The sequence below is a fragment of the Monodon monoceros genome, unplaced genomic scaffold, assembly GCF_005190385.1.
Source record: "Monodon monoceros isolate NGI ecotype Baffin Bay Population unplaced genomic scaffold, NGI_Narwhal_1 Super_Scaffold_3, whole genome shotgun sequence".
In the NCBI taxonomy this organism is placed as follows: Eukaryota; Metazoa; Chordata; class Mammalia; order Artiodactyla; family Monodontidae; genus Monodon; species Monodon monoceros.
In genome coordinates this window covers 56,090,119-56,116,328 of record NW_021703780.1, presented here as the reverse complement: position 1 = coordinate 56,116,328, position 26,210 = coordinate 56,090,119, and the positions used below count along the sequence as shown (strand labels likewise).

Below are 26,210 nucleotides of genomic sequence, written 5' to 3'. Positions count from 1 at the left end.
TAGGATGACTGTTAGATAATAACAAATGTTGTCAAAAATGTGGAGATATTGCAACCCTCATACACTGCTGGTAGGAATGTAAATGTCGCAGCCACTTGAGAAAAGTTTGGCAATTCCTTAAAATGTTAAACATAGTGTTACTATAGGAAAATATATATATTGTTCTCTGTCCCTGATCCCTGACACAGGGTTCCTAAAACCCTTGTAATTTCCTAAGTAATAAGAAGAGCACTAGGAGCATCTTCAGTTTTAATGAGGTGACTCCGAATGGGATCCTGGAGGAGGGCTGGTCGCTGGAAAGTAAAAGCCATGATTAGCAGCTTAGAATTTTCAGCCCTGCCCCCCATCCTCCAGAGAGGGGAGAGGGGCTGGAAATGGAGTTAATAATTGATCATACCTACATGAGGAAGCCTCTATAAAATCCCAAGAGTGTGGAGTTCAGAGAGTTTCCAAGTTGGTGAATACATCCACATACTGGGAGGGTGATGCACCCCAAATCCACAGGAACAGAAGCTCCTGCCCTCTGGACCCTCCCAGGCCTCACCCTATGTTATCTCCTCATCTGACTGTTCATCTGTATCCTTTATCATATCCTTTAATAAACTGGTAAATAAATATAAGTAAGTGTTTTCTGAGTTCTGTGAGTGGCTCTAGCAAATTAATCCAACCCAAGGAGGGGGTCATGGGAACCTCTGATTTGTAGACAATGCAGACAGAAGTTGTGGGTAACCTGGGGACCTACTACTTGTGATCGGCATCTGAAGTGGGGTGGGGCAGTCTTGTGGGACTGAGCCCTTAATCTGTGGGATCTAACACTATCTCTGGGTACATAGTGTCAGAATTAAGTTGTAGGACACCCAACTGGTGTTTCAGAGAAACACTGGTGTGGGGAGAAACCTCATGCATTTGGTGACCAAAAGTATCAGAAGTTAAGTGTTTTGTGTGAGTAGTAAAGGAGACACACAGGAAAGAAAGACACATTAGGGAAGAAATGGGTTTTTCCCTACTCAGGAGGAGAAAACTGGTGGTTCTCCTAATAGAATACCAAAGAAAAATGGAAACATATGTCCACACAGAAATTGTACATGGATGTTTGTGGCAGCATTCATGTGATAGCCCCAAAGTGGAAACAACCCAAATTGGGAATAAACTGGGAATGATTAAACAAAATGTGGTATATCCATACAATGCAACGTTATTTGGCAATAAAATGAAGTACTGATAGATGCTCCAACATGGATGAACCTTGAAAATATATACTAAGTGAGAGAAGCCAGTCACAAAAGACCACATATTATATGATTCCACTTATATCAAATGTGCAGAATAGGACTATGACCCTAGGCTCTGGTATACAGTGAGCAGGACCGGGGTCAGGACAGGCAGGAGGGCTGTGAAGCCAGTCAGAGAAGGTGGGAAGGGATGTACCAGATAAGAGAGCAGCATGCAAAGGCCCCATGGTAGTCACGAGCTTGGTGTGTTTACAAACTGAAAGACGGCCAGCATGGTAGGAAACTGCCAGAGAAAAACCAATCCAGACTTAGTAAATAGAGACTTGTATTCAAAAAAATTGATGCAAGAGGGAGAGGGGGACTGTTGCAAGACAGAGATCGTGACCCTGGGGTCTGCAAGTGTCTCCAATCAAACAGAAGATGGTTTTTCTTTTACAGGGTAAGAGGAAGCAAAGATAAGCAGAATCTTTGGGGGGAAAGCTGGACGAGCAAGGTGAAATGACTAGTGGGGTCTGACAGAAAAGTGTCTCCCTGGGGTCCTACTCCCGATTCCCGGGAGAAGCTGATAAGGGGGCATGTTCCACTTTTCTGTGCTTGTTCAGCCTTGGGGAACAGCAGAGGTCAGGGGCCTGGAGGAAAGAGAAGCCTGACTGAAGTCTGGCTAGCAAGCATTTTGTTCTGATTGATCAGTGGGGACAAGCAGCTCAGCTAATGAGACAAAGAATGGGAATTTAGCCAGTCTGTATCTCGCTTCGTCTTAAGTACCAAGGAGGGTGTCTGTGGGTCTTAACTGAGTCGTATATGGGAGGGTGGTTCTGTGCAGTAAGCTGTTTTCTGGAACACAAACGTGTGAGGGGATTTCTTAACCTTCACTGTTTACCAGGATCACAGGGCTCAGGCAAAATTCCACATTGCCCGAACTGAAATCAATCATGGCTTCTCCGAGGCTAATCCAAGTCCAGGAGCTGTTCATGAGTCAGATATTTACAGAGGATCTTTCTTGGGCATAAGAACAGAGAAGTTAGAAAAGCCTGATTTAGTCATAAAAATGCCTTAGATTTTCATACCGAAAGCTACCTTTTTCATATTAAAGATATGTTTAGGGCAATATTAGAATAATACAAATTTATCTTTTTTCTTTTAGATAGTTCTTTTGCTTTATTTTATTTATTTTAATTTCTTTATTTTAATTAAATTTTTTTTTATTTTTGGCAGCATTGGGTCTTCGTTGCTGTGCAAATTTATCTTTTACTTTAAAATTATACTTTATCAGTCACTGCTTGACTCAATGCTGGTTTTCTTTTTCTGCTTTCTGGAAAAGCCCTTTAAGTGTGCACTGTGCATCTACATTATACACTAACCAGACCTCCTTAGAAGATTCAGGGATGACTGATTGACCGAAAAGCAGTTTTCTCCTGATGCCAGCAAGATAACTCCTTAGGAGATAACATTCCTTTCTTAATCCTGTAATCAAAGTGAAACAGCACCAGCTTAAACCGGTTTTGCCTCTTTAAATAGGTGGTTGATTAATTAAACCTTGAGTTATTTTACAGAGACAGCACCACACGTGTGTAAGGCAGGGACCCAGGCCTCCACGATGACCCTGGAACCAAGAATCTTCAGTCTTGGCACTGAAGCCCTTTAGGAAGCGAGAAGTCCTTTAATAAAAAAAAAAATCTGGCTTCCAGCAGCACAAGTAGCTTATCTGGACTAATTCAGGACTAGCCAACCAGCTCCCAAGTTTGAAATTCCCCTACCTCTTAAATTTTGCCCCAAACACTAGATGGGGAAGGCAGATTGAGAGCCTAAAAGCTGGTGCTATAGTACTGGCTTCCAAGCCCATTAGAAAGCAAGCCCTTTGCTCGGTAACATCCCCACAAATGGAGGAACTGACTGCTTCTTTTAGGCAGTTAAGGGGGAGGTAAAGAGCTTTGCCTGAGTCTGCTGGGTCTTGACTGACCTCTAAGCAAAATAATCCTCATGCCAAAGTGGCATCTTTTCGGGGACTTGTTCGGAACCCCTTCAAGAACAGGCACTGGGCTTCCCTGGTGGCGCAGTGGTTGAGAGTCCGCCTGCCAATGCAGGGGACATGCATTCGTGCCCCAGTCCGGGAAGATCCCACATGCCGCTGAGCGGCTGGGCCTGTGAGCCACGGCCGCTGAGCAAGCGCGTCCGGAGCCTGTGGTCCGCAATGGGAGAGGCCACGACAGTGAGAGGCCCGCGTACTGCAAAAAAAAAAAAAAAAAAAAAAAAAAAGAACAGGCACTATGACAGCTTTCCAAGGCAGACTCAATCCCCTATGAAGCTTGCTGGCCATGACATTAAATAAATAGGAATATGGATTAAGCCCTTTAACCTCTTTTTGGAACTTGTAGTTTATTAGAAAGATCTACAAAAGGGACTTTCAGCTTGCATCCTGTGCTGTTTCTTTTGCCTTTATGATGTGGTTCTGAAACATATCAGCCTCACCTGGAGGCCCTGTTTGCTGGGCCCTACTCCAGTGTTTATGATTGAGTAGGTCTAGAGTGGGACCTGAGAATTTGCCTTTGTAGCAAGTTCCTGGGTGATGTTCATGCAGCGGTTTGGGGCACCACATTTGGAAACCCACTATCTTAATGGAAAGCTTCTAAGTTGGCAGTTCATCTTTAGTTGCACATTAGAATATCAGGAGAATTTTTTTTAATTCAGCCCTCCACCCCATCTCAAACCAATTCAACCAGAATCCCATGGGCAGGGCCCAGGCATTGGATTTCTACGAAGTTCTAAAAAGGTCTGTGCATTAGGGTAGAGAAGCACTGCCCTAAATTTGTTTTGCTTCCTGGGGAAAAGTTCCACATGGATTTCTCAAGAAAAAGTGATAGGAACCTCCTCTGTTTGTCGAATTGGAGGGTGGGGCTGTATAAAAATCTACTCCACCTAAGTTGTGCTTGACCCCAAGGGTGGCCAATGGTTTCAGCCTCCTGCCCTCTGTCCCTAGGTTTTAGAGTCCACAGGTGCCATTGATTAGAAGACCTTAACCTCATATGTGCCCTTTGCTTCCCAACCTCTCCTCCTTGGGACTGTTGGGGCTCCTAGAGATGAAGCAGGAATTGTAAACAGAAGGCTCCACCCAGACCAGGGCTTTTCAGGCTTTAAGGTACATACAAATCACCTGACACCTCGCTAAAAAGAAGACTGATTCCATGGAACTAGGCTGGGGCCTGAGATTCTGCATTTCTAACAAGCTCCCAGATAATGGGGGGGCTGCTATTCCGAGCGCCACACTTAAAGGAGCAAAAGCCGAATCTCTTTTTAAAAATTAATAAACAGAAAACTCAGTTAAATAGAGCTGGGAGACCAGAAGAGGGAGCTCTCACGCCCTGTGACCATAGCAAAGCCCAATAGGAAGAAGAAATACTCCTCTTATATCCTGGCAAGGACTCAGCCAATGAAAAGTCATGGGTTCTTTGTTTACTATACCCGCCCTACTTCCTTTTCCTTTATGAAAGGGTTCTCCTTCCCTTGTCGTTCAGGAACTTGCATGTGGTTTGCCATGGTTACAGACCTCAAGTTGAAAATCTCTGCTGATCCTGAATAAACCCACCTTTGCTGGAGAAATATCTGGCAGTCTATTTGTTTCAGGTCAAAATTTTGGTAGCCCACACAGGGACCATTGAAGATCCTCCCATGGCTTCCGCGCTGGTGAGCAAACAGGTGTGGTAACCACAATTTAGCTTACTGAGCTTTCTAGCTCATTGCTTTCTTGCTGACCCTGAAGTTTGAAGGCACGTCTTTCTCCTGGATCTGAGCTCATGCCGTCTTTGCGTTTGAAGCTCCACAGGGTTTATTTGGGATCTACTTAAAGGTTTCATCTTTCTGGTTGAAGTCTTGTTTTGTATGTTTGGCACTTTGGTCTGATTTTCAAGTCAGACTGTCAACCAAAGCTGGCTGAAAAGGCCTTTGGCTGATTCCTTCAGAAACAGGGGCTGCTTCTCTGAAACTGCTGGTTTTTCAGTCTTTGGCCTATTCCTTTGGCCTATTCCTTTGGAAAGGGCCATTCTCTGGAAACTGGCTGAAAAAGCCTTTCCACCTGGCTTCTCCGAGACCAAACTATCTCCTTAGGACTGGCTGGTATTCAGGCTTGCAAGCTATTCATATTGAGCTGTTTGTGCTGTAAGCTCTTGGAGCTGTTTGAAAATTGTTCTTTACTCTAGAGAAAAACCTCTGAGAAATGGGATCCCAGTTATCTAAATATTTGGAGGGTGCCTACAGGGACTCGGGCCAATTTTATGTTTTTATGTATTATGGCTTCCTCATGTGCATTTTTTAAAAATAATTTTTCTTGAAATATAGTTACTTACAATGCTGTGGGATATTTTTTAAATAAATTTATTTATTTATTTACCTTTTGGCTGTGTTGGGTCTTTCGTTGCTGCGCAGGCTTTCTCTAGTTGCGGAGAGCAGGGGCTACTCTTCACTGTTGTGCATGAGCTTCTCATTGCAGTGGCTTCTCTTGTTGCGGGGCACGGGGCCTAGGCCTGCAGGCTTCAGTAGTTGTGGTGCACGGGCTCAGTAGTTGTGGCTCGTGGGCTCTAGAGCGCAGGCTCAGTAGTTGTGTGGCACAGGCTTAGTTGTTCTGCGGCATGTGGGATCTTCCTGGACCAGGGGTCAAACCCGTGTCCCCTGCATTGGCAGACTGATTCTTAACCACTGCGCCACCAGGGAAGTCCCCTCATGTGCATTTTTAACTAAGTGGACTGACCTGACTAAAGGCAACTTGTGATATCAATGGCCATTATGGGGAACTTCTGAAATCCCCAAACTTAATTTCCTTAAAACTGAAATGGACTACAAGAGCTCAAAAATTTCCAGAACTGAGTGGAATGCTTATTTCAATTGATATTTTAAGGCTTTCCAACATTATCAAGAGTCTAAATTGCCTCTCTGCAAAGTAAGATTCTGAGATCAACTGAGGCAAACAAATGATTAAAGAATGATGAAATAGTTCCCAAAGCCTCAGGCTCTTCTCCCTTGGCCTCTTTGCCTCAGGCTCTGCCTCGGGCACCATCTTGTCTCTCTGCAATCTATGCTGCCTACGCCTCCTCTATACTCTCAGTTCCCCCTTAGTAATTCTCCCACCATACTTCCCCTTTTCTCTGAAACTATTTCGGCCCCCTTTTCCTCTGAACTTGTCAGAAGCTGTCCCTTTAAAATTAAGCCTTCTAAGGTTCCAGAAGCTAAACCCTTAATTTCTTATAATCTCTGGAGTGAAGCTGAACTGCGAGCCACAGTCAAAGATTTTCCCAAAGTAATTGAAGTTCCTCACAGATTTGATGAGGAATTTCATATAGCCATTCTAACTTGTCAGCCTGGATTCTCTGACTTATATCATCTAGTGCATGTGCTTGTTGGTGAAGGCCAGACCCAGCTTTGGATGAAAACCACCAATTAGGAAAGTCCTGAAAGGTCTCTAGAATTACAACTGGTAGACCAGCCACCTAACTTACATGATCAGGCTCCGGCAATCGCTAGGCAAGTTCATCAAGCAATCCCTGGGGCCTGTTAATTGGAACAAAATTCAGGCTTACACACAGATCTGACAAACCTGTTCATGATTATTACAATCAACTTCAGACTGTTTTTAAAGGAAATTCTGGTCTTCCTTCAGATATTGATTCCATCCAAGTAGCTTTTAACTGTGTCTATTAATGGGCTGAACTGAGACCGTTCCCTTCTAGTAAAAAGGACCAGGATGGAATGGGAAACTATGTCCACTCCAGATTTAGTTAATCTGGCAAGCCAGCTCTCTCGTACTCTAGATGAGTCACCTCCAAGGAAGACTGCCAAAATTCTTAATCTTCAACAAATGAAGGCTCAGAAATGAAACCAAAACCCTCCTAGTTTCTTCTATTATTGCAAATAGCCAGGACATTGGAAAAGAGATTGTTACAAATATAAGCACTTTAGGCACCTTCAGCCCTCCAACCAGCCTTTCCAACATCTTCCCTATTTTCAAAGATGGGGTTCCGAGGAACTACAGGGGGCTCTTTCTAATCCTCCCTCTTAATTGGTTGGAGAAACATTTCTCCAGATTGGGGATAAATCTCTTCCAGTCCTAATTGACACCAGAGCCCCACACTTGGTGCTCAACCCCACCACTATGGAACAGCCCCCGGTTTGGAGTACTAAAACAGTTCAAATAGTAGGGGTCTCTAAGAGGTTCCCCTATTCCCTTTTGTTTAGGCTCTTTGAGAGATATACACCATTTTCTCCTTAGTTCCTCCAGCCCATCCATTTATTTATTATTAGAGAAGTATTATGATGGAATTTCTCCCCCCAAATTGAAATAATTCTAGAAATTGACAGTAGCCATTAAAGTAACCAACACATGAATTGAATAACTCTTTGACATTTTTTTTTTTCTGTCTCTGACTGTACTAAAGCTGATTCTGGAAACGCTGATCATTAGTTCCTATTGAATCAGCTACCACTTTCCTTTTGGGCAAAACCTCCAATTGATGTTGGCAAAATTCACAGCACATCTTCCATCAAGATTCAAATAGGCCCCTCAAAACCTCCTCCCAGAATTAGTCTATACCCTATAAATAAAAAAGCCCTTCCAGGCATAAAGCCCATAATAGATTACGAGGGTTAAACCTCATTATCCCTTGTACTAGCACCTGTAATACTCCCATTTTTATCAGTGAGAAGACCTAAGGGCCAAGGATGGGGGTTTGTCTCCGACCTCAGAGCAAATAAACAACATTGTTATCCCTCAACACACTGTTGTTCCTAACTCTCATAAGTTATTAACATCCATTCCCACTGGAAGTAAATTGTTTACTGTAACTGATAATGCATTATTTAGTATTCTAGTTGATGAAGCTAGCCAATACCTTTTGCCTTCACTTGGAAAGAAAAACAATTCACCCGAACAATAATGTCTCAGTTTTATATTGAGAGTCCTTATTTCTCACAAATCCTGAAAGCTGATCTATATGATATAAAGCTCCCTCGAGGTTCTACTTTGTTGCAATATGTGGATGATCTGCTTCTTTGCTTTCCTTCCCGAGCCTCCTCACAGGAATACAGCATACACTTACTAAAGCTTTTTTAAAAAGTACATTAGGTTCCCAAAGAAAAATTTCAGTTTGCTGAAACCCAGGTTCAATATTTAGGGCATCTTGGACTTCCCTGGTGGAGCAGTGGTTAAGAATCCGCCTGCCAGTGCAGGAGACACGGGTTCAAGCCCTGGGCCAGGAAGATCCCACATGCCACAGAGCCCATGCACCACAACTACTGAGCCTGCGCTCTACAGCCCGCGAGCCACAACTACTGAAGCCCATGCACCCAGAGCCCGTGCTTTGCAACAAGAGAAGCCACTGCAATGAGAAGCCTACGCACCACAACGAAGAGTAGCCTCCACTCGCTGCAACTAGAGAAAGCCCACACGCAACAACAAAGACCCAACACAGCCAAAAATACATTAATTAATTAATTAATTAAAAAATATTTAGGGCATCTGATATCAGAACAAGACCTATACCTAGAACCAAATAGACTTCATGGTGTTGTAAGTTTCCCCAAACCAAAACCAAATGCTAACTGTGAGGTTTGCTTGGGCTAGTTGGTTATTGATGAAATTGGATTCCAAATTTCTCTTTTATGGCCAAATCTCTGTATGTTTTACTTAACAGTAACGATCCAACCCAACTTAATGGGAAGAATTGGACAATATAGCCTTCAAGGCCTTAAAGGAGAATTCTCATCATACTCAATATTTCTGTCAGCCACCTCACCCCCTACGAAGTCCTTTTGTTAACTGCTCCTCACATAACTTTTACCTGGTGTTAACCTTAACCCGGCTACTCTTCTCCCCTTGTCACTAATCACGTACCTCACAAGTGCATAACACTGACGGACCACCTCCTGTAATGATCTACAGGAAATTCCACTGGGTAACATTGACTTCTCATGGTTCACCGATGGTTCTTATTTGAAAGGTGACAATGGGGAATTCCCTGATGGTCCAGTGTTTAGGACTCCACACTTCCACTGCAGGGGGCATGGGTTTGATCCCTGGTCAGGGAAGTAAGATCTCACATGCCGTGCACTGCAGCCAAAAAAAATAAAAAGGTGACAATGGCAAATACTGTGCTGGGTATGCTATTGCAACTCCTTTTGATGTTGTTGAGGTAGCATCTTTAACTATGGCTACTTTAGCCCAACATACTGAATTATACACTCTTACACGGGCTTGTGCTTTAGCCAAGGACAAAACTACCAATATTTATACTGATAGTAGATATGCTTTCAGAGTAGCTCATGACTTTGGAATGTTGTGGAAGCAACGTGGCTTCCTTGCTTCCAGCAGAAATAAAATTTTAAATGGTCCTATGTTCGGGAATTACTGAATGTAACACTTTACCTGCTGCTTTAGCTATTATTAAGATTCTGGGGCATTCTAAACCTGACTCTCTGGAAGCTAAGGGAAATCACCTCTGATACTTTTGCAAGGAATGCTGCCCTTAAAGGGACCAACAGCAGCCAAACCTCTGTCATGGTCCAAAGAGATTAGTTCACCAAAGGATAATTTAGAAAAACTGGCCAGCATTTGGCCTCAAAAAAAGGAAAAACAAGATTGGAAATTCAACAACTGTTGGTTTGTTCAAAAGAGAAAGCTCTGGTTTGTACCAAATAACAATCCAGTCCTACTAGAGGCTCTAAAATTCCCACTCCTCACCACTGTACATGCATTAAACCATTGATCTACTGACAAAATGATAGCCTTCATGAATCAATGTTGCTGGGGAAACATTAACAAATTTGCAAAAAGTGCTTACCTCACTTGTCCCACTTGTCAAAATACAACCCAGGGAAACCTGTTCATACTGCTCCTGGACATTTTAAACTGCCAAATGGACCATTCGAGGTCTGGCAAATGGATTTCATACAACTTCCTTTGTCTCTTGGATATAAGTATGTTTTAGTCACGGTCTGCACTTTTTCACACTGGACTGAAGCCTTCCCTTGCAGACAGCCTACTGCCTCTTATGTGACTAACTTTAAACTTCATAGTAATCAAGTAACCCATTTCACAGGCCAGGTGCTTCAAGAAGTCTGTGCTGGCCTTCCCTGGTGGCGCAGTGGTTGAGAGTATGCAGGGGACACGGGTTCGTGCCCCGGTCCGGGAAGATCCCACATGCCGCCGAGCGGCTGGGCCCATGAGCCATGGCTACTGAGCCTGCGCGTCCGGAGCCTGTGCTCCGCAACGGGAGAGGCCACAACAGTGAGAGGCCCGTGTACAGAAAAAAAAGAAAGTTTAATAGATATCAAAAAAAAAGACAAATGCGGAAGCCAGCTAAAAGTTCATTTTTCAGACAGTGTTACCAGGAATTTTTAATGGTTAGTATTTGATCTGAGTTTTGAAATTGGAGGACATCACAGCAGAGTGAAACTGGAACAAAGGTGTGAGATTAGGATTAATGAAATGAAACAAAATTCTGGCAAGAGGGCTAGAAAAGTCCTAAAAGAAAAGATACATTAAAACTCCGGGGAGGGAAGTGCATCTTCCAAAGAAGAGTTGTAGCACTTATCATAGTCCAAGAAGCAAAGAGTAAACACAGCTAAATTCCAATACACAACTGACCTTTTCACATTGAGAAGTTTCCACTAGAGCTTTACTCTCCGAACTTTACTGTGCTTCCCTTATCCGTAAACTTGATGCCAATGACAAGCCCTTTCTACCCTAAATGGTACTTAGAGAGATATCAGACTTTTCTTCACTGTTATCCTCTTTCCAGGCTCCACCAGCTTCTGGGCAATGGAAGGAAGCCAGAAATGACAGAGATTTAGGATGACAAAGCAACAGGCTCAACATATTTCAAGTGAGCAACCCTTGGAGACAGCCTTGTTCCAGACACTGCTAGGAAAGAGAGAAAGAGAGAACAATACTCCTGTCCACCTCCTGGGAGAACCAACCTGGCCCTCTGGAACACTTTCTCTAAGTAGGAAACATCCACTCACTTAGCAAGTTCTGTATGCTTACTCTATAGAAATATTAGTGTATGGAACACTGGTGTTATTGGGGCACAGGGTAATCTGCTAGATACTCTTAGAAAAGATTAGGCTTAGTCATGTAAGCCCTCCAAGTGCAGATGGAGACATCCTGGAGGCCTAATATGGGAAGAGAATTTACAATTTCCCTGGAGTATCAGGGCTCAGCTTCTTCTTGGCTTTCTCCCGATTGTTCAACTAGCAATAAGGAATGGAAGTACAATATCACCCGTCCTCTAAAGTGGTGGAAAAACAGGATCATCAGGGGACATTATGGTGGCTTAGGGGGCACATAGATTTTATACATCTAAACTAGAGATCTCATCACCGTTTTTAAATTCCCTACAGCTTATAATACTGGACTGAAATAACGACACCCCCCCAGAAATGTGTATCTCTCAACATTTGATCATATTGTTCCTTCTCCCTCCCAAACCTCCCTAAATCCCGCTTCAAGGCTCAACTCAGTGCTCTTCCCTCTGAGGCTGCTTCTGATCCCTTTCAAAATCAATCCCTTCCTTGGCTCTCTGAACTTCTCTTACGTTGTTATCAGATACTGCCTTTTGTAAGTCACCAGTGTCTGCCTGACCCTTGCCCTTCATGTTTCCAATGTCCGGTCATTTCCATCTCCCTCCTTGAATCCAAAGTTTCTTGTGTAGGTGTTTTTGTTAATCTTTGAATAGTGCTTAACAAGACATGTCAAGACTCACAACTTACCTCACTCAATCCTCCCAACTCTGAGGGATAAGCAGGCATGGATTGGTTTTTTTCCATTTCACACATGAAGAAACTTAAGACTCAGTGGATATATAACTTGCCCAAATTGCAAATCCCAGATTGTAAGTTGCAAAGTTGAGTTCTGCCATACTCACAGGCTGGAAAGAAATTCCAATCTATGTTTGAGATGCTTCTGGAAGAATTTGGATTTCAAACCTAAGGCCCAACAATACACAGAAACTAAAAGATTACAGCCAATAGTATCAAGTTTATTATTTCCAAGACCAAAACTGTGCTTTAGGAGACTCAAGGTCGCAGACACTGGCTCAGAAAGAGACGAGGTCTCTGGAATGGGAGGCAGAAGGTCTCAGTTCAAATCCCTCCATGGTCCTGTTTCCCCACCCGTAACAGGTAGGAAGATGGTGGCTGGACCAGCGACTCTAAGGATCCTTTGTGCAATCCACGAGTCCTTGCTAATAACATCCCTGGTGTCTGTGGGAGCTGTGGGTAGGACAGACTGAAAACGCTCCTTCCACTTGGCAAACCTGCAGTTTGGTGGGGCCAGAGGATGAGCTGAGGGCCGGGCTGAGGGGTTTCGGGACGGGGATTAAGCTAGAACAAAGAACACGGAATACAGTGCCCCGCTTTTCCGAAGACCTCTGGGGTAAACCCCGGGAAGGAAGCACGGAGAGTCGAGCGGTATGAGGCGGGGAGACAGTCCTGCGTTCCCACCAAACCCCGTCGGGGATGCGCTGGTATCCCCGGAAGTTTCCTGCTGCCCTCTGGGCCTGTCTCATCACGTGTGTCACGGGGTAGGGTCAATACCAGCGCCAACAGCAGGCAGGAACAGCCCGGGACCACGGCTCCCACTCCTAGCAACCTGAGGAAGCTCCATGACTAGCCCAATGACCTCCCCACCAACAGCAGCTTCCAACGATTCCTGAACAAAAGATGCGCCAGAAGCGAATTCCTCTCCGACCTTCGGGCCCTTGGAGCCACTTCCGGTTCTGTCTAGGAAGCTCGGAGGCCTTCTTATCTCGTTGGTCTCCGCGCCAGGGGTTGGCTCCTCGCGGGATCACTAAGGCCAGAAGACCTAGAGAATCCCTGCCTTTCCCGAGTCTACCACGAGGCCATGTTCTGTGACCATCGTTGACACACCACCAGCAGGAAGAAATCTGAGAGTAATTAAAGAATGAGGAATGAATGAGGGTTAGAGATAGGATCCTAAAACAGAAAAAAAAAGAGGAGGAGGAGGTGGTCTATAGACCTGAATTCAAAGCCTTCCGTGCCCTTTTCAGCCAGTAAAATTGTTACCCAGGAAGCAGGACATTTGCCGAGGCTCAGAATCCTCGACTGTAAACTAATGATTCTGTCTTACAGAGGCACTGGGGTGGCAAAGCAGATAAGCAGATACAATTGATGTCTCAATCTCTTTCCTTCCAAGCCCCTCAGTATAGCTGGCAATCAAAACCCAGACTGAACAGATTCTTTCCCTGCTTAAAAACCTTCCACAGCAGCCTGGATCAAGGACACATTTCTTAGAGGTTAGGCCAGGCTCTGTACTGGACACCAGGGAAATAAAGGTGGACTGACCTTGTCTTCCGTCCAAGACAGATATTCAAACCAGCCAGGCTTAGAGTTTGTGCCTTGGGACCCAACTGTGAACCAGAGAGACATGGTGGCAGCCCATGTAAGGCTTACTGTGCATGGGGGAAGCTGACAAGTAAAGTGTTAACCTGGTGTGACAAATAAGGGCCGTGACAAGCACATGGCAGGCCACCACGGGAGCACAAAGGAAGGGGCACCTAATCCAGGTGGGGAGATGGGGTCCCGGGACATCTTCCTGGAGAATGGAGTTTCTCAGCTAATTCTTGAAGGATAAGGAGAAGTTTTCAAGGTGATAGGACAGTCTCTTTGCTCTCTTGGCTAGAGCTTGGGCCTCATACATTCCCATTCAAGCATAGTAGCTGGGGTCTCCTGCCCATATTACAACTATCCCCCCCCAAAAGGGACAGTTCTAGGACCCCCATCTTATTTTCAGGGTGTGTAAGGGTGTCCTGGCTGTTGAAAAGGGGACTGTCCACACAGATGATGTCAGAAGGTATGAGCAGTTTGGGGACAAAGAATCTCCAGACCTGACCATGCTCCTCTCTTTGTGGTCTCCTTAAATCCCAAAGGTCCCTAGGAACATCCTTCTCACAGCTGCCCTCACACCAGGCAGGACTTAACACAGGGAAGTGAACAGTGGTGACGATGCAGAGCAGCATAGTAAGTGGTATAGGTATTTTCTATTGTTTTTTGTTGTCATTATTATTGTGATTACATATAAATGGGGCAAAGACTCAGCAATAATCTGGATACAGGGTATAAAGAAGTGTGAGTAAACATGATACTAGAAAACACCTATAATACCTACAATGTGCCTGGCACATTCTAAGTGCCATATATATATATATATATATATATATATAATCTCATCCAATCCTCATATCAACTCTATGATTTAGGTATCATTATTATTATTCTCCTTATTTTACAGATGAGGAAGCTGTAGCACAGAGAGGCTAAGTAGCTCTCCTATGGTCACCCAGCCCATGGTATGACATCCAGGGTTCTAGTTTGGGCTCTTGGATGAATGATAGTGCCCTTTATAGTGATGTGAATGTGAATGGAGCTTCAGGGTTGGGGGTAGATGGTGAGTTCCGCTTCAGGCACATAGAACTGGGTTACTTGTTCTATTAGCTCTCATACCAAAGCTAGTGTGATAGTTTCCCAGAGAGGTCAGGGGTGGTGTTCCCTCAGGTATTCTGGGACTGTCTTTGGCCCAAATATAGGTTTCCCAAGGTGCTATATGAGGGGCGTCATGGAGCATGTCTCCTCCACTGGAACACAATCCAGTCATGGTAGGTTAGACCCACAGTGCTGGCCACAGAGGAACCTATGGAGTGTGGACACACTTCCCAGATGAAGCTGGCTCTCACAGACAATGAAAGCCAACCACCTGGGCATGAAACAGCTCTGAGGAATGAAAAAGCTTAATCTTGTTTTCCAGATCTCTAAGTCTCCTACATACCAGGCAGCCAGGACAACGCATCATCAGGGAAACCTGAAAAAGAGATGATAGCATTTGGCCTGGCCTTAAGAGATTTCCTTCTCAATATCCCTGAGTCTCTGAGGCCTTAATGGGCCAGTGGCCACACGCAGTGGCAATGTCAGGCAGAAGCTAGGACCAGATAGCCAAGACCTCCCTGTGAGGTTTCCAAATGTAGAGAGTGACCTTGATATCAGAAGGCCACTCATCAGGCTCAGTGGGCAAAGACTGCTCTAAGAGACCTCTTTAAAGACTGTAAAAACCCTGCAGTAGGTCTTCTTATGCCTTCATTTCTGTCCTGGCTTTTGCAGAGATGTGATGGACACATGTCAGGTCCAGAGGTAGACCCAGAACATCCTTGGGATATTGCTGATGGCCTGGACAGCACAAGTTACTGTTACTTCGGACCCTGTAAAGGAACTACTTGCTGGGCTACAACAAGATATTGGGTTGGCCAAAAAGTTCATCAGGGTTTTTCTGTAAGATGTTATGGAAAAACCCGAGCGAGCCTTTTGGCCAACCCAATGCATAAGATACATAGTTAACTCCACTGGAAATGTGGCTGATGTTATCCTTTGCCCTTTGTTTCTCTTTGGAACTCAAGTTTTTCTTGAATATATTTTTTTCATATGTCCTTTTACTGCCTCAAGTTGCAGAGGCTTTTCGTTAGCCCCATATATCATTCGTTTTTGGAGGTTGTGCCTTCAGAGCCTCCTCAATCCTTTTAGCAGTAGGGACCTGTTCACATGCTTCTGTATGCAAACCGTTCTTCCAGGTGAAGTCCACCTGGGTAACACCTGCCTCCCAGATATTAGACTAGACAATTGCATCTAGATTATGTTGTCTTCATAACTTCCCACTTTTTATTGGCTTCTTGGCCCTCCCTAGGGGGCCTCTCCTTGGACACCAGAGTGCTTGTTTTGTTTTAGGAAAGATTAACCACACCTGCCGGCCAAAATATCACAATCTCTGGGCTCATTCCTTCTTTAGTAAGACGGAGATACCTGTTGCTCATTTCATTAAGACTCACATTGGGTGAAAATGCCCTGGGCATCACATACAGTATAATAATATCTGACTGTGTGCTCAGGATGTCAGGTCTTTTGCTGTGTAGTGTCCTTATGTTACCCCTTTCAGCTCTCACAGCCGTGTCAGGCGCACGCTGTGCTCTGCATTTTTCATTTGAAAAAACAGGCTCAGAGGTTAGGTTTTCTTTCCCAAGGCCACCAGGAGGGGAAGCGACAAAGCTGGGGTGCGGCAGGTTCGCCCAGTCCTAGAATGGTCTGAGAGCGACACGTGTGCAGCCTGAGGCCTCAGTTGAGCCCCCTCCCCGCTGCCGCCGCTGTGCCCCAGCCAGGCCCGGAGGGGGTGGTCTCCGCGCCCAAGGTGTCACCAGCTGTGTGGCTGCGGGGTCGCGGGGTCCCGGGCGCCCACTTTCTCAACCGAGACTTCCGGGATCCTGGAGGGACCGGAAGTGGGGCCTCTCTCGCTTCCGGCCCGGCCATTGTTTTCGCTTACGCCGGCCGCGGCGGCATCTGGAGTTCTGGGGTCGCGGGCGCGGTTTCCTGGTGAGCGGGCCCGGGGCGGGGGGAGAAGTGTTGCTGGGGCCCGGGGCCGCTAGGCTGGAGCTGCGGCCGCCCACAGCCCAGGTCGGCTACGCCAGCCCGACCCACTCTTCGCCCCGCGGCTGGCGGCGCGGTCCCCGTGACGCTCAGAAGCCGCCAGATGTAGAGCCGCCTCTTTGTCCCAGTGCGCTGACCAGCCGTGCCTGGCACCGAGCCCAGCACCTGCGGGTACAGCGATGAGCAGGGCAGACGTGGCCAGGTGAGCGGCGCCGCAGAAGCCTGGTCGAACGCGAAATGTAGATAGACGTTTTCCCAGCCTTGCGCTGGAAGACAGTACGAAGCGTCAGAAGTGGGTCAGACGCAGTCAGAATTTCAGACGTGAAGTATAGCTTGGAGAGCCAAAAATCCAGATGAGATGAGGGGCTGAGCATTCGGAGCAGTAAGGGAAGTAGGAAAATGGCCTGAACTTTCTATGTATTTCAGAGCAGACTCACAGATTTTTAAGTCTGTCTTTGTCTTTTTAAAGAAATTGAGCCCTGGAGAGAGTAGCTTACCCAAGGTACCAAGACGCATGGTGAATTGGAAGCATAGCACAGATGCCTTAGTTACCACTAAGGTGCTGATTTTCAGGGTTTTACAGTATGTAAACTGGATAAAAGTCGCCCCCACCCCCAACTTCAGTATCATTCGTTCGCTTCCCAGATATGGGCCTCTGTATGCCAAGTACACACACACGTACAAAGATGACTGGGAACCAGCTCTGCCCTTTGAGCTCTCCCATAAAGTGGAGGAGGCAGTCGTGTAAGTCCCAAACACAGTGTGAGAAGTGCTCTAGCAGAGGTTTGAAGAAAAAGGTACTGTGGGTTCACTGAGGCAGTAACCACACTTAAGCCTGGAGAGATCAGCAAGGCTTTCTAGGGGAAGTGGGTTGAGTAGAAAAGAGTCTGGCATTTCTTACTCCATTGGGTTCCTTTTCTTTTGTGGCCATCCAGCAGTTTGGAGCGTGTGAGTGATGAGTTGTGCATAAATTCGTTAAAATACAATGTTACACTGAGAAGTACGGAGAGGGAGGTGACCAGCTCCCCTTCCTGCATGGGGCAATCAGGAATGCCTTCAAGAGAAAAATAGAATTTGTTCTGGGTCTTGACAGGTGAGTAGGTGTTTGTCAAAAGTTTCAGAAGCAGAAAAATCCAGAGAAAGAGTATGTGTGGCTTCTAGCTGTGTCTTTAGAGCTTTAGTTGCTAACTTTCTTTATTGTGCATCTCTATTACAAAAGAGTAGAGTAGAAGAGTTTTGAGCATGCATTTCCAACATAGGTTTATTTGTGAGTTAAAGGTATGTACTGTTGTACAAATTTCAGTGCACATTATAAAACATCCACTAAATAGTTAAATAACAACCTAGTATTTTTTTATCTACCTTTTGGATTAGCTTGCATATCTCACATTTGGAGATCATTGCAGTCTTTCTAGCCTGGTGGGTACCTGGGGAAAGTGGTAGGGGGTGTGGCTAGAATAGAGGCCTCAGGCCAGGTTGTGGATGCTAGGCATAGACATTTAGGTTTTATCCTGTAGGTGATGGGAGCCACTGAAACTTTAAGGAAGTTACTTGGAGAGATGCTTAGAGAGACTGCCCTGGTTGTGCTCCTTTTTCTTTTTTCTAGAGCTTTGCTTTTTAACTGTGGAGGGTCTGTCATCCGCCTGGGGCTGAGCACTCTGGGGACTCTGATTTCTCTCTTGATGTTTCTGTAGGTGATGTTTCCATCACCCTACATCCTCAACTCTGACAACAGCTTCTGAGATCTGAATTACAGACCATCATTTTAATCGGACAAACCACAACTGAAACAAGCTTCTCTTTGGTGTCACGATGGCCGCCCAAGGCAGGGGAACTTCAGGCCTCATCCCCAGGGGTGCTGTTCTCCAGAGGCAGGAGGGGCGCTTGACCGTGAAACAGGAGCCGGAGAGCCAGAGCTGGGGACAGGGCTGCAGTCTCCAAAAGAATCACCCACCTGTCTGTGAAATTTTCCGGCTGCACTTCAGGCAGTTATGTTATCATGAGATGTCTGGGCCACAGGAGGCACTGAGCCGGCTCCGGGAGCTCTGCCGCTGGTGGCTGATGCCGGAGGTGCACACCAAGGAGCAGATCCTGGAGCTGCTCGTCCTGGAGCAGTTCCTGAGCATCCTGCCAGGGGAACTGCGGACCTGGGTGCAGCTGCATCACCCTGAAAGTGGTGAGGAGGCTGTGGCTGTGGTGGAGGATTTCCAGAGACACGTTAGTGGACCAGGAGAGGTGAGCGGCCGAGTCTAGAATGGCATCTGGAACCATTCTATACTGCTTGGGGTAGCCTGAGAATAGACATTCTCCATTCCCTAGGCCCTAAGCTGGTTTGCCTTTGGGATTCCTGAACCAGTGCCATGTATAAAGGGGAAAGAGTTTTGTGCTCCTAGCCTTAAACAAAAATGCAGATCCCAGCCACGCTCTGTGAATTACTTTGTGAAGTGCTGTGTCGTGAACCTAGCTGCAGCCTGGAGCTCCACAGAGTGCTCCTGACAGGCAGAGGATCCGCACACTGGTTAGAATAGGGAAGCATGTCAGGGAGAAGTAGCCCTTAGGGTATGCTGATAACATGGGCCCTCATTTGAGAAGTTCTCATTACTTCCTCGGATTTCTCCAAGTTACTGTGCTGTTTTCCTGCCTTTTAGGTTCCTTATGAGATATAACAGTTCTGGGCCTCATCATCATTTTGTTCTTTTCTAGCTTTCCAAACCCAACTGGGATCTTTTTGCTTCTTTAATTCTATTTTTGATTTTCCCTACTTTCTGGGGTTCTCTCAAATTTTAAGCCAGGGTAACTCAAAAGGAAAAGTTGGAGAGTCAGCAGTGTCATAACAGTGGGAAATCTGGCTTCTAGGATCACAGAGCTAACTAGTTCAGTGACTATGTGTATTAGTCAGGGTTCAGCCACAGAAGCAAAACCAGTAGGAAATTATATATATACATACATATATATATTGCTAGAAAGTGACCTGTCGTTGGGGGAGTTGACAGGTCAAGTCAGAAATTTGTAAGGTAGGCTGTCAGAAAGTTCAGGCTAGAACTCTCAGGCATAGGCTGAAGCTGCTGTCCACAAAGAGAATTCCTTCTTCGTGAACCTTCAGCTCTGATTTTAAGGCCTTGCAACTGATTGAATCAGGTCCGTCCAGATTATCTGAGATAACCTCCCTTACTTAAACTGATTATGAATTTTAATACTTGTACACCATACCATCACAGCAACACCTAGATTAGAGCTAAACTGACATCAAAAGACCATCACACCATGGATGAGTCAGTTCTTCCTGATGAGTCTCCAGTTGCTCCCTTGTAACTGAGCACGATGGATTAGGGTCCCCTCTACTTTTCCTCCTTTGTGCTTTACCAGGGAAAACCAGTACCAGTGAAATTTCCTTAGTACCCAGTACATCATTTTTATTCAGTGCTTTTTCAAAACTGATTACATATCTAGGCCTAGGGAATTAATTCCAATTGATTGGAGTTCTAGGGCTAGACTTCTTCCAGAGGTAATAGCCAGTACCCTCTGACAGTATCAGATACATTGTCAATCGTTATTTCCTTGTTTAAACAAGTAAACACAGGGATAAATCAACTATCAGTAGGGTCTAGAGAGCAGCTAGGCCCAACCATAGGCAAGGACAAGTGGTTGAAGAAATGTTTAGAGTGCTATTTAGTGAGGAGGGTAGAAGGAAAATTTCCCTATCTCCCGCCTTCTTTTGCTTAAGCAGAAGAGAATATAGCCTCCATTAAAACTGTCTTTTATCCAGGGAGCCTCAGAAGAAAGGTGACTGAGTCACAAACCCAAGAGAGTGACTAACAGTTGACAGTCAGGGCAGCTGAACACTCATGGCTCTAGCCTAGAAGTGGGATCTTTGGAATCCATTTCTTACTCTGCCACTGTCATCAGCTTAAGTTTTGTGACATAAGGACATGAGAACAGGACTATCTCACCTAGCCTGGATTCAGAAAATGTTTTTACGACTAAATGAAAAAACAGGCGTTTTCATGGGAGTTTGCCAGGAGGAGATTAAGGAATGTCATTCTGATCAGCAGGAGTGAGCATGCACATGTGTGCACATTGGGGCTGGAGAGAGTGGTAGAGGCATCCCTACTGGGCTGCAGAATTTACAGAATGCTCTTATATCTTTTTTAATTTGAGGTCCTAGCAGGCTTACAAGGTATGCAGATAGTAATCATTATCTCCATTTGACAAGCGATGCAAACACGGAGAAGTTAATTGGCTCATCTAAGGTGACAGAGCTAGTAAGCAGTCCCTTTGTCCATGTGTGTGGGAACCAGGATTTTCCAGCTCCCTAGATTCTAAGCCACTACCTTTTCCCTAATGTCTTGTTGTGGAATGCCATCTTGGAATGAAAATTGGAATGGGGTTTTCATGGCCTGCGAGGAGAGGACACTTACGAGTCCTAGGTAATGAATAGGAACTTTATCAGGATTTAATTGTCAGTGAATTACAAGGTTGTGTTATCACAGTGCAGTTAAGTTCTATCTTCTGCCAGTACCCACAGCTGCTGTATTTAAGAGCTCTAAGTCCCATTTATAAGAACCATCCATGGGAGAGCTGGGGAACCCCAGACTGCAGGGAGCCTCTTGGACCTACCATTCCATTGGAGAGATATACACTAAAGGAGAGAGCCCCCTAACTTCTCAGCAGATGTAACCCAGTAGGGCAAATCCATGTGTTTTGTTGAAGGAGAAGTTATTTTCACCTTATGCTCTGCTATGCACATGCCAGAGTGAATGAGCTTATAAATGTGATTTATTTAAGATAATCAACAAGGACCTACTGTATAGGACAGGGAACTCTGCTCAATATTCTTTAATAACCTATAAGGGAAAAGAATCTGGAAAAGAATGAATATATGTGTATGTATAACTGAATTGCTTTGCTGTACACCTGAAACTAACACAACATTGTAAATCAACTATATTTCAATTTTTAAAAAGTGATTTATTGGGCTTCCCTGGTGGCGCAGTGGTTGAGAGTCCGCCTGCCGATGCAGGGGACACGGGTTCGTGCCCCGGTCCGGGAAGATCCCACATACCGCAGAGCGGCTGGGCCCGTGAGCCATGGCCACTGAGCCTGCGCGTCCGAAGCCTGTGCTCCGCAACGGGAGAGGCCACAACAATGAGAGGCCCGCGTACCACAAAAAAAAAAAAAAAAGTGATTTATTTAGATAATGTTTTAGACTTTCTGCTCCAAATGCTGGTACAAGTAGTAACCATGAGATTGTGAGGAACTGATTTGATGACAACAAGCAAGGGTTAGAAAATAAAAGGTCTGTGCTCTGAGATATTCTTGAGGTCTCTAAAGATTGGTGTTATGTGATCCTATTTGACTTTTCTTTTTAAATTTTTTTTTTCTGTTTGACTTTTTGTATAAATTTTTGGGGAGAGATAGTACATATTGAAAACCAAGTTTGCAGATAACTCTTAGCAAAATATTGAGAGGAAGTCAGTCAGCAAATATTAATTGAACACCACCATTGGGCTAAGCATTGTTCTAGGAGCTAGTGACCAAGACAGAGTGCTCACCCTCAAAACGCTTATACTTCATTGGCAGAGAAATAGACAATAAAGGTATAAATAAGATAATTTAAAGACTAATGTATGCTCTAGAAAACATAACCAGGTAATTTGAGAGAGTGTGACTATCCTTGCTTTGTCAGTGTGGTCAGGGATGGCTTCTCTGAAGAGGAGACACTTTTGCTGAGAGACGTTGGAAAAGCTGAGGTTTGTCAGCTGCTGTTCTGGGGTATTGCTCCAGCTGTCGGCCTCAGTAGCATTATTTGTGCACATACAGGTACATACACCTGTCACTTTTTACTTCCTTGGTACTTCTGATTGATCTATTCTGTAGGCTGAGGCCCTAGGGAGTGTACTGAATTACTTTCCTAACTCCTTTTTCCAGGGGGTTCTTCATAAGCAAATGTGTGTCTGAAACACTGACACGGAGTGGAAATGGTTATATAATCTGGTCTTGAAGCTCCTACCGAAAGGGTCAACAGAGGGATGGCAAATAGGATTGTAAGCTGTAGATCCTGCTTTGGCATTTTTGCCCCAGTTGGCTTACTGGTGGGGCTAGAAGGACCCTCTGGCTCTTCTTTCCCTGGCTTCCTCTCGTGGGGGTGCTTCTTAGAGGTTTTGGGTTCTGTACCTTCAAGGATGCTCTTTTGGACCCAATTTTATTTCCTTGTCTCTAGGTTTCAGCTCCAGCACAGGAACAGGAAATGCATTTGGAGGAGATGACAGCCTTGGGTGCAACAGAGGAATCTCCTCCTACCTCACTCCTCAGTGAGGGTTCGGCACCCGGAGCCCACCTGGAGCCTCCTGGTGACCCTGGGGCACACCACCACCTCCCCAGTGGGCACTCTGGTACTCACTCCCCCCGCTTTGGCCTTAAGTCATTCCTCCTTCTCTATTTTGGAGTCTCCTTTCCTTCATCTCCCCATATCCCACCCCATTGGAGTCCCTTATTGCCCTGCCCTGTGTCTTCCTTCCCTAGTGACTTTGTTCCTTTTGCTTATTCTCCAATCATTCGTGTATTTAGCACATTTTTGTCAAGCACGTTTCACGGCAAGGCACTGTTGAGGACCAGAGAGATGTAGTATGCCGGCACTGCTTCCAAAGAGCTTGTTATCTAGTTGGCAGAGAGTCAGTCCTAAGTGCAAGAAGAGGCAGCCTCATAAGATACATGTGAGTGATATCTGTCCGCAGGCATTTGATGCCGTCACGAATGAGCCATGTGGACATTGTAAACGGTGAGCGAGATCATGGAGGGCTGGAGCAAAGACACTCGCTAGGTGGGAGTTCCTTGGACCCCATTGAGGTCGGGTCAGGAAGGACGTATTTGGGAGCCTGAGGTCTGCTTGTGCAGGGCCTTTGGATGGAGGCCAGGAAGATTTTGGGGGCAGGGGATTGAAGCGTTAGAAACAGTATTTCAGAAGGATTACTGTGGCACATGAGCACTGTGGGTTGAGTGTGGAGACCAGTGACCGGGAGCCTCACTAGGAGGCTAGTGTAGAACAGATGTGAGGCACTAATTGCCTGAGTGGGTTTGAGTGGAATGGAAAGTGATAGATGTGACACGTATTTGAACGAAGAATCCATGGGACAATGGAGAGGAGGGAGAATTAGCGGGTTTTGGCCAATGTTTGGAATCACTGAGAAAACTTGGGGAAGTCAGGAAAGGAAGATGGAAACATGCACTTTAGACACTGAATTTCAGGTGTTGTGGGACACCCAAGTGAAATGTCCAATAGGCAACTGGAGGCTTGTGATATGGGTCTCAGAGAGAACTGACAGCTTAAGAGCAGAGATTGGGAGTCGTGAGATCTCTGAGAGAGGGAAAGGGGAAGCTCTGAGGCCTGAACGCCTGCAGTGTCCGTGATGAGAGGGCAGGTGCAGGAAGAGAAGCCAGGGAATGAGGGGCAGAGAGGTGAGGGGGAGGCCAGGCAGGCTGCTGCTGGGGAAGCCATGGGAGAGAAGGTGGTCAGAAGTGTAGCTTCCTTCCGAGAGTGGGAGAGAGAGGGCTGGAAGGAACCGCCAGTTCGGTTTGAACAGGGACCTTCTTGCCTCCAGGAAAAGTTCACAGCTCACAAAGGATAATGCCTTTATGGAACAGGGATGAGGGTCCGTGTGTGTGGGTTCTCCTGAATCCACTTGCTGGGATACAGATCTCATTGGAGCCAAGAGCAGGGCTGGTCCCACTCAGAGCTTTCTTTCCTCCCTCAGCTCAGCATGCTTCCCCAGTGCCTGCCCTTCCCCAAGTGGGGAACGTAGGAGACCAAGCAGCGGCAACTGTGCTCCGGATGGTCAGGCCCCAGGTGAGCTTCCTGAGTTCCAAGTCTGTGGCCCAGGAATAGCTAGAGCTCATCTCCGGGCCTCTGGCCCATTCTGAGTCTGCTCCTGTGGCTTCCCCTGGAGCTGGTCCTGTCCTAGATTTGTCCTTTTTTTTTTTTTGGCTGCACCCCACGGCTTGTGGGATCTTATAATAGTTCCCCAACCAGGGATTGAACCCGGGCCCATGACAGTGAAAGCACTGAGTCTTAACCACTGGACCACCAGGGAATTCCCCCTTTTAATCTGTCTTTCCCAGATTCCCTCCCCCCCACCCCCCGCCCATTTTACCACCAGATTCCCCGACCCTGTCCTCTTGGTGCCCCTAATGACTGCTTTCCAGGCTGGGAATGTCCCTGAGCAGTAGAAGCTTGTCATTCCAGGAGGCTGCAGAGTTCGAGTTCCTGTCTGTGGACTATACTCAGAAGAAGTGGAAAGGTACAGCACTCAGCCAGAAAGCAGCCCTGTACCGGAACATCGTGCCAGAAAATTGCTGCAGCCTGGCTTCATTGGGTAATGACTCTGTTACCCAGTAACTTAGAGTCAGCCTTCTTTACATATTCTTTGCTATATTCTTTTTCTTTTTTTAACTTTTTATTATGAAAATATAAAGAGACAAAGTGGAGAGAATAGTATAATGAACCCCTCTACATCATCATCCACTTTAACAGTTATTAACATTCTTTTTACTTTCTTATTAATTGAACTGGGCTGGTTTAGTTAGAGTTTGTTGTTGGAAGGAATAGAAAGCCACTCAGTTGTAAGCAATGAGCTAAGTTACTTACAATAAGGCTAAAGGAATGGAAACCTAGAACAAACTGACCAGCTAGACCAGACTTCGGGAAACAAAGCCTTGTAGGGACTTGGGAGCCTGGGAGCCACAGCAGCAAAAGTGAAAGGATTTTTACACCAGTGTCGTAAGACAGCTGTGCTCTGTGTATCTGTTTTCTCCTCCCTCTGATACCCATTCTCTTCACTCTGAATCTTTTGTCAGAGCTCCTTTTTAGTCATACTTTCTGTTTCCTCACACGTTCTGCTTGCTTTGGCTCCCGATGGCTTGCCTTCTCTCCATGCATCATTTCAGCTTGGGCTTCTACTTGTAATTTCCTTCATCTTGTCCTACCTTCAGTTCAGAATTTATGTAGAGAGGAGCTCCAAGGGTGGTTCAGCCATTAAATAACATCTTTGTTTGAGCAGAACTTTGGTCCTTGCTGCACAGAGGTGGATGATTAATCTACATATAAGCCACACTTGGGTCTAGTGCTTGGCCCTGTTCCAGTCACCTGTTGTCCATCATGGGATGAGCTGGGTTGTTTGACACAAAGCATGGTTGCCTCAGCTTCTCCTTCAGAAAGACTGGGGCAGGGCTGCTTCATGGAAGGAGCTGTTGTCAGGGCAGGTTCTGGGCTTGACCGGTCTAGGACAGTAGCCTACTCTGGAGAGGGTGGGCTTAGAAGTGAGAGATTCAGACATCTACAACTTGCACACACTAAATTAGCATGAAGGTTTATAGCCCTGATGTAGATGTCATTGAAAGGAACCAACATTTTTAGGTTAAGCTATAACCATAATTGCTCTGCATTCTCCCAGTTTTTGTACTGAAAAATCCTAGAATTTAAAAGCAAATATTCAACTGCTCACTTTCCTTATGATTCCT

The 26,210-nt window shown here is 45.7% G+C and overlaps 1 protein-coding gene across 4 annotated transcripts in view; it reads left to right on the top strand.

The window, feature by feature from the left end:
• The first annotated feature begins 16,711 nt into the window (after positions 1-16,711).
• LOC114907802 (zinc finger protein 660) overlaps positions 16,712-26,210 on the top strand; it is a 32,356-nt gene continuing 22,857 nt past the window's right edge. For 2 of the 4 annotated variants that reach the window (XM_029243774.1, XM_029243771.1), the window contains exons 1-5: positions 16,712-17,790; positions 18,392-18,932; positions 22,918-23,089; positions 24,449-24,540; positions 24,937-25,066. In XM_029243774.1, coding sequence (XP_029099607.1) covers positions 18,510-18,932; positions 22,918-23,089; positions 24,449-24,540; positions 24,937-25,066 — 817 coding nt within the window. In that variant the 5' untranslated portion in view covers positions 16,712-17,790; positions 18,392-18,509. The remainder of the gene's footprint in view (positions 17,791-18,391; positions 18,933-22,917; positions 23,090-24,448; positions 24,541-24,936; positions 25,067-26,210) is intronic. The other 2 variants (XM_029243769.1, XM_029243770.1) reach the window with 2 other exon arrangements.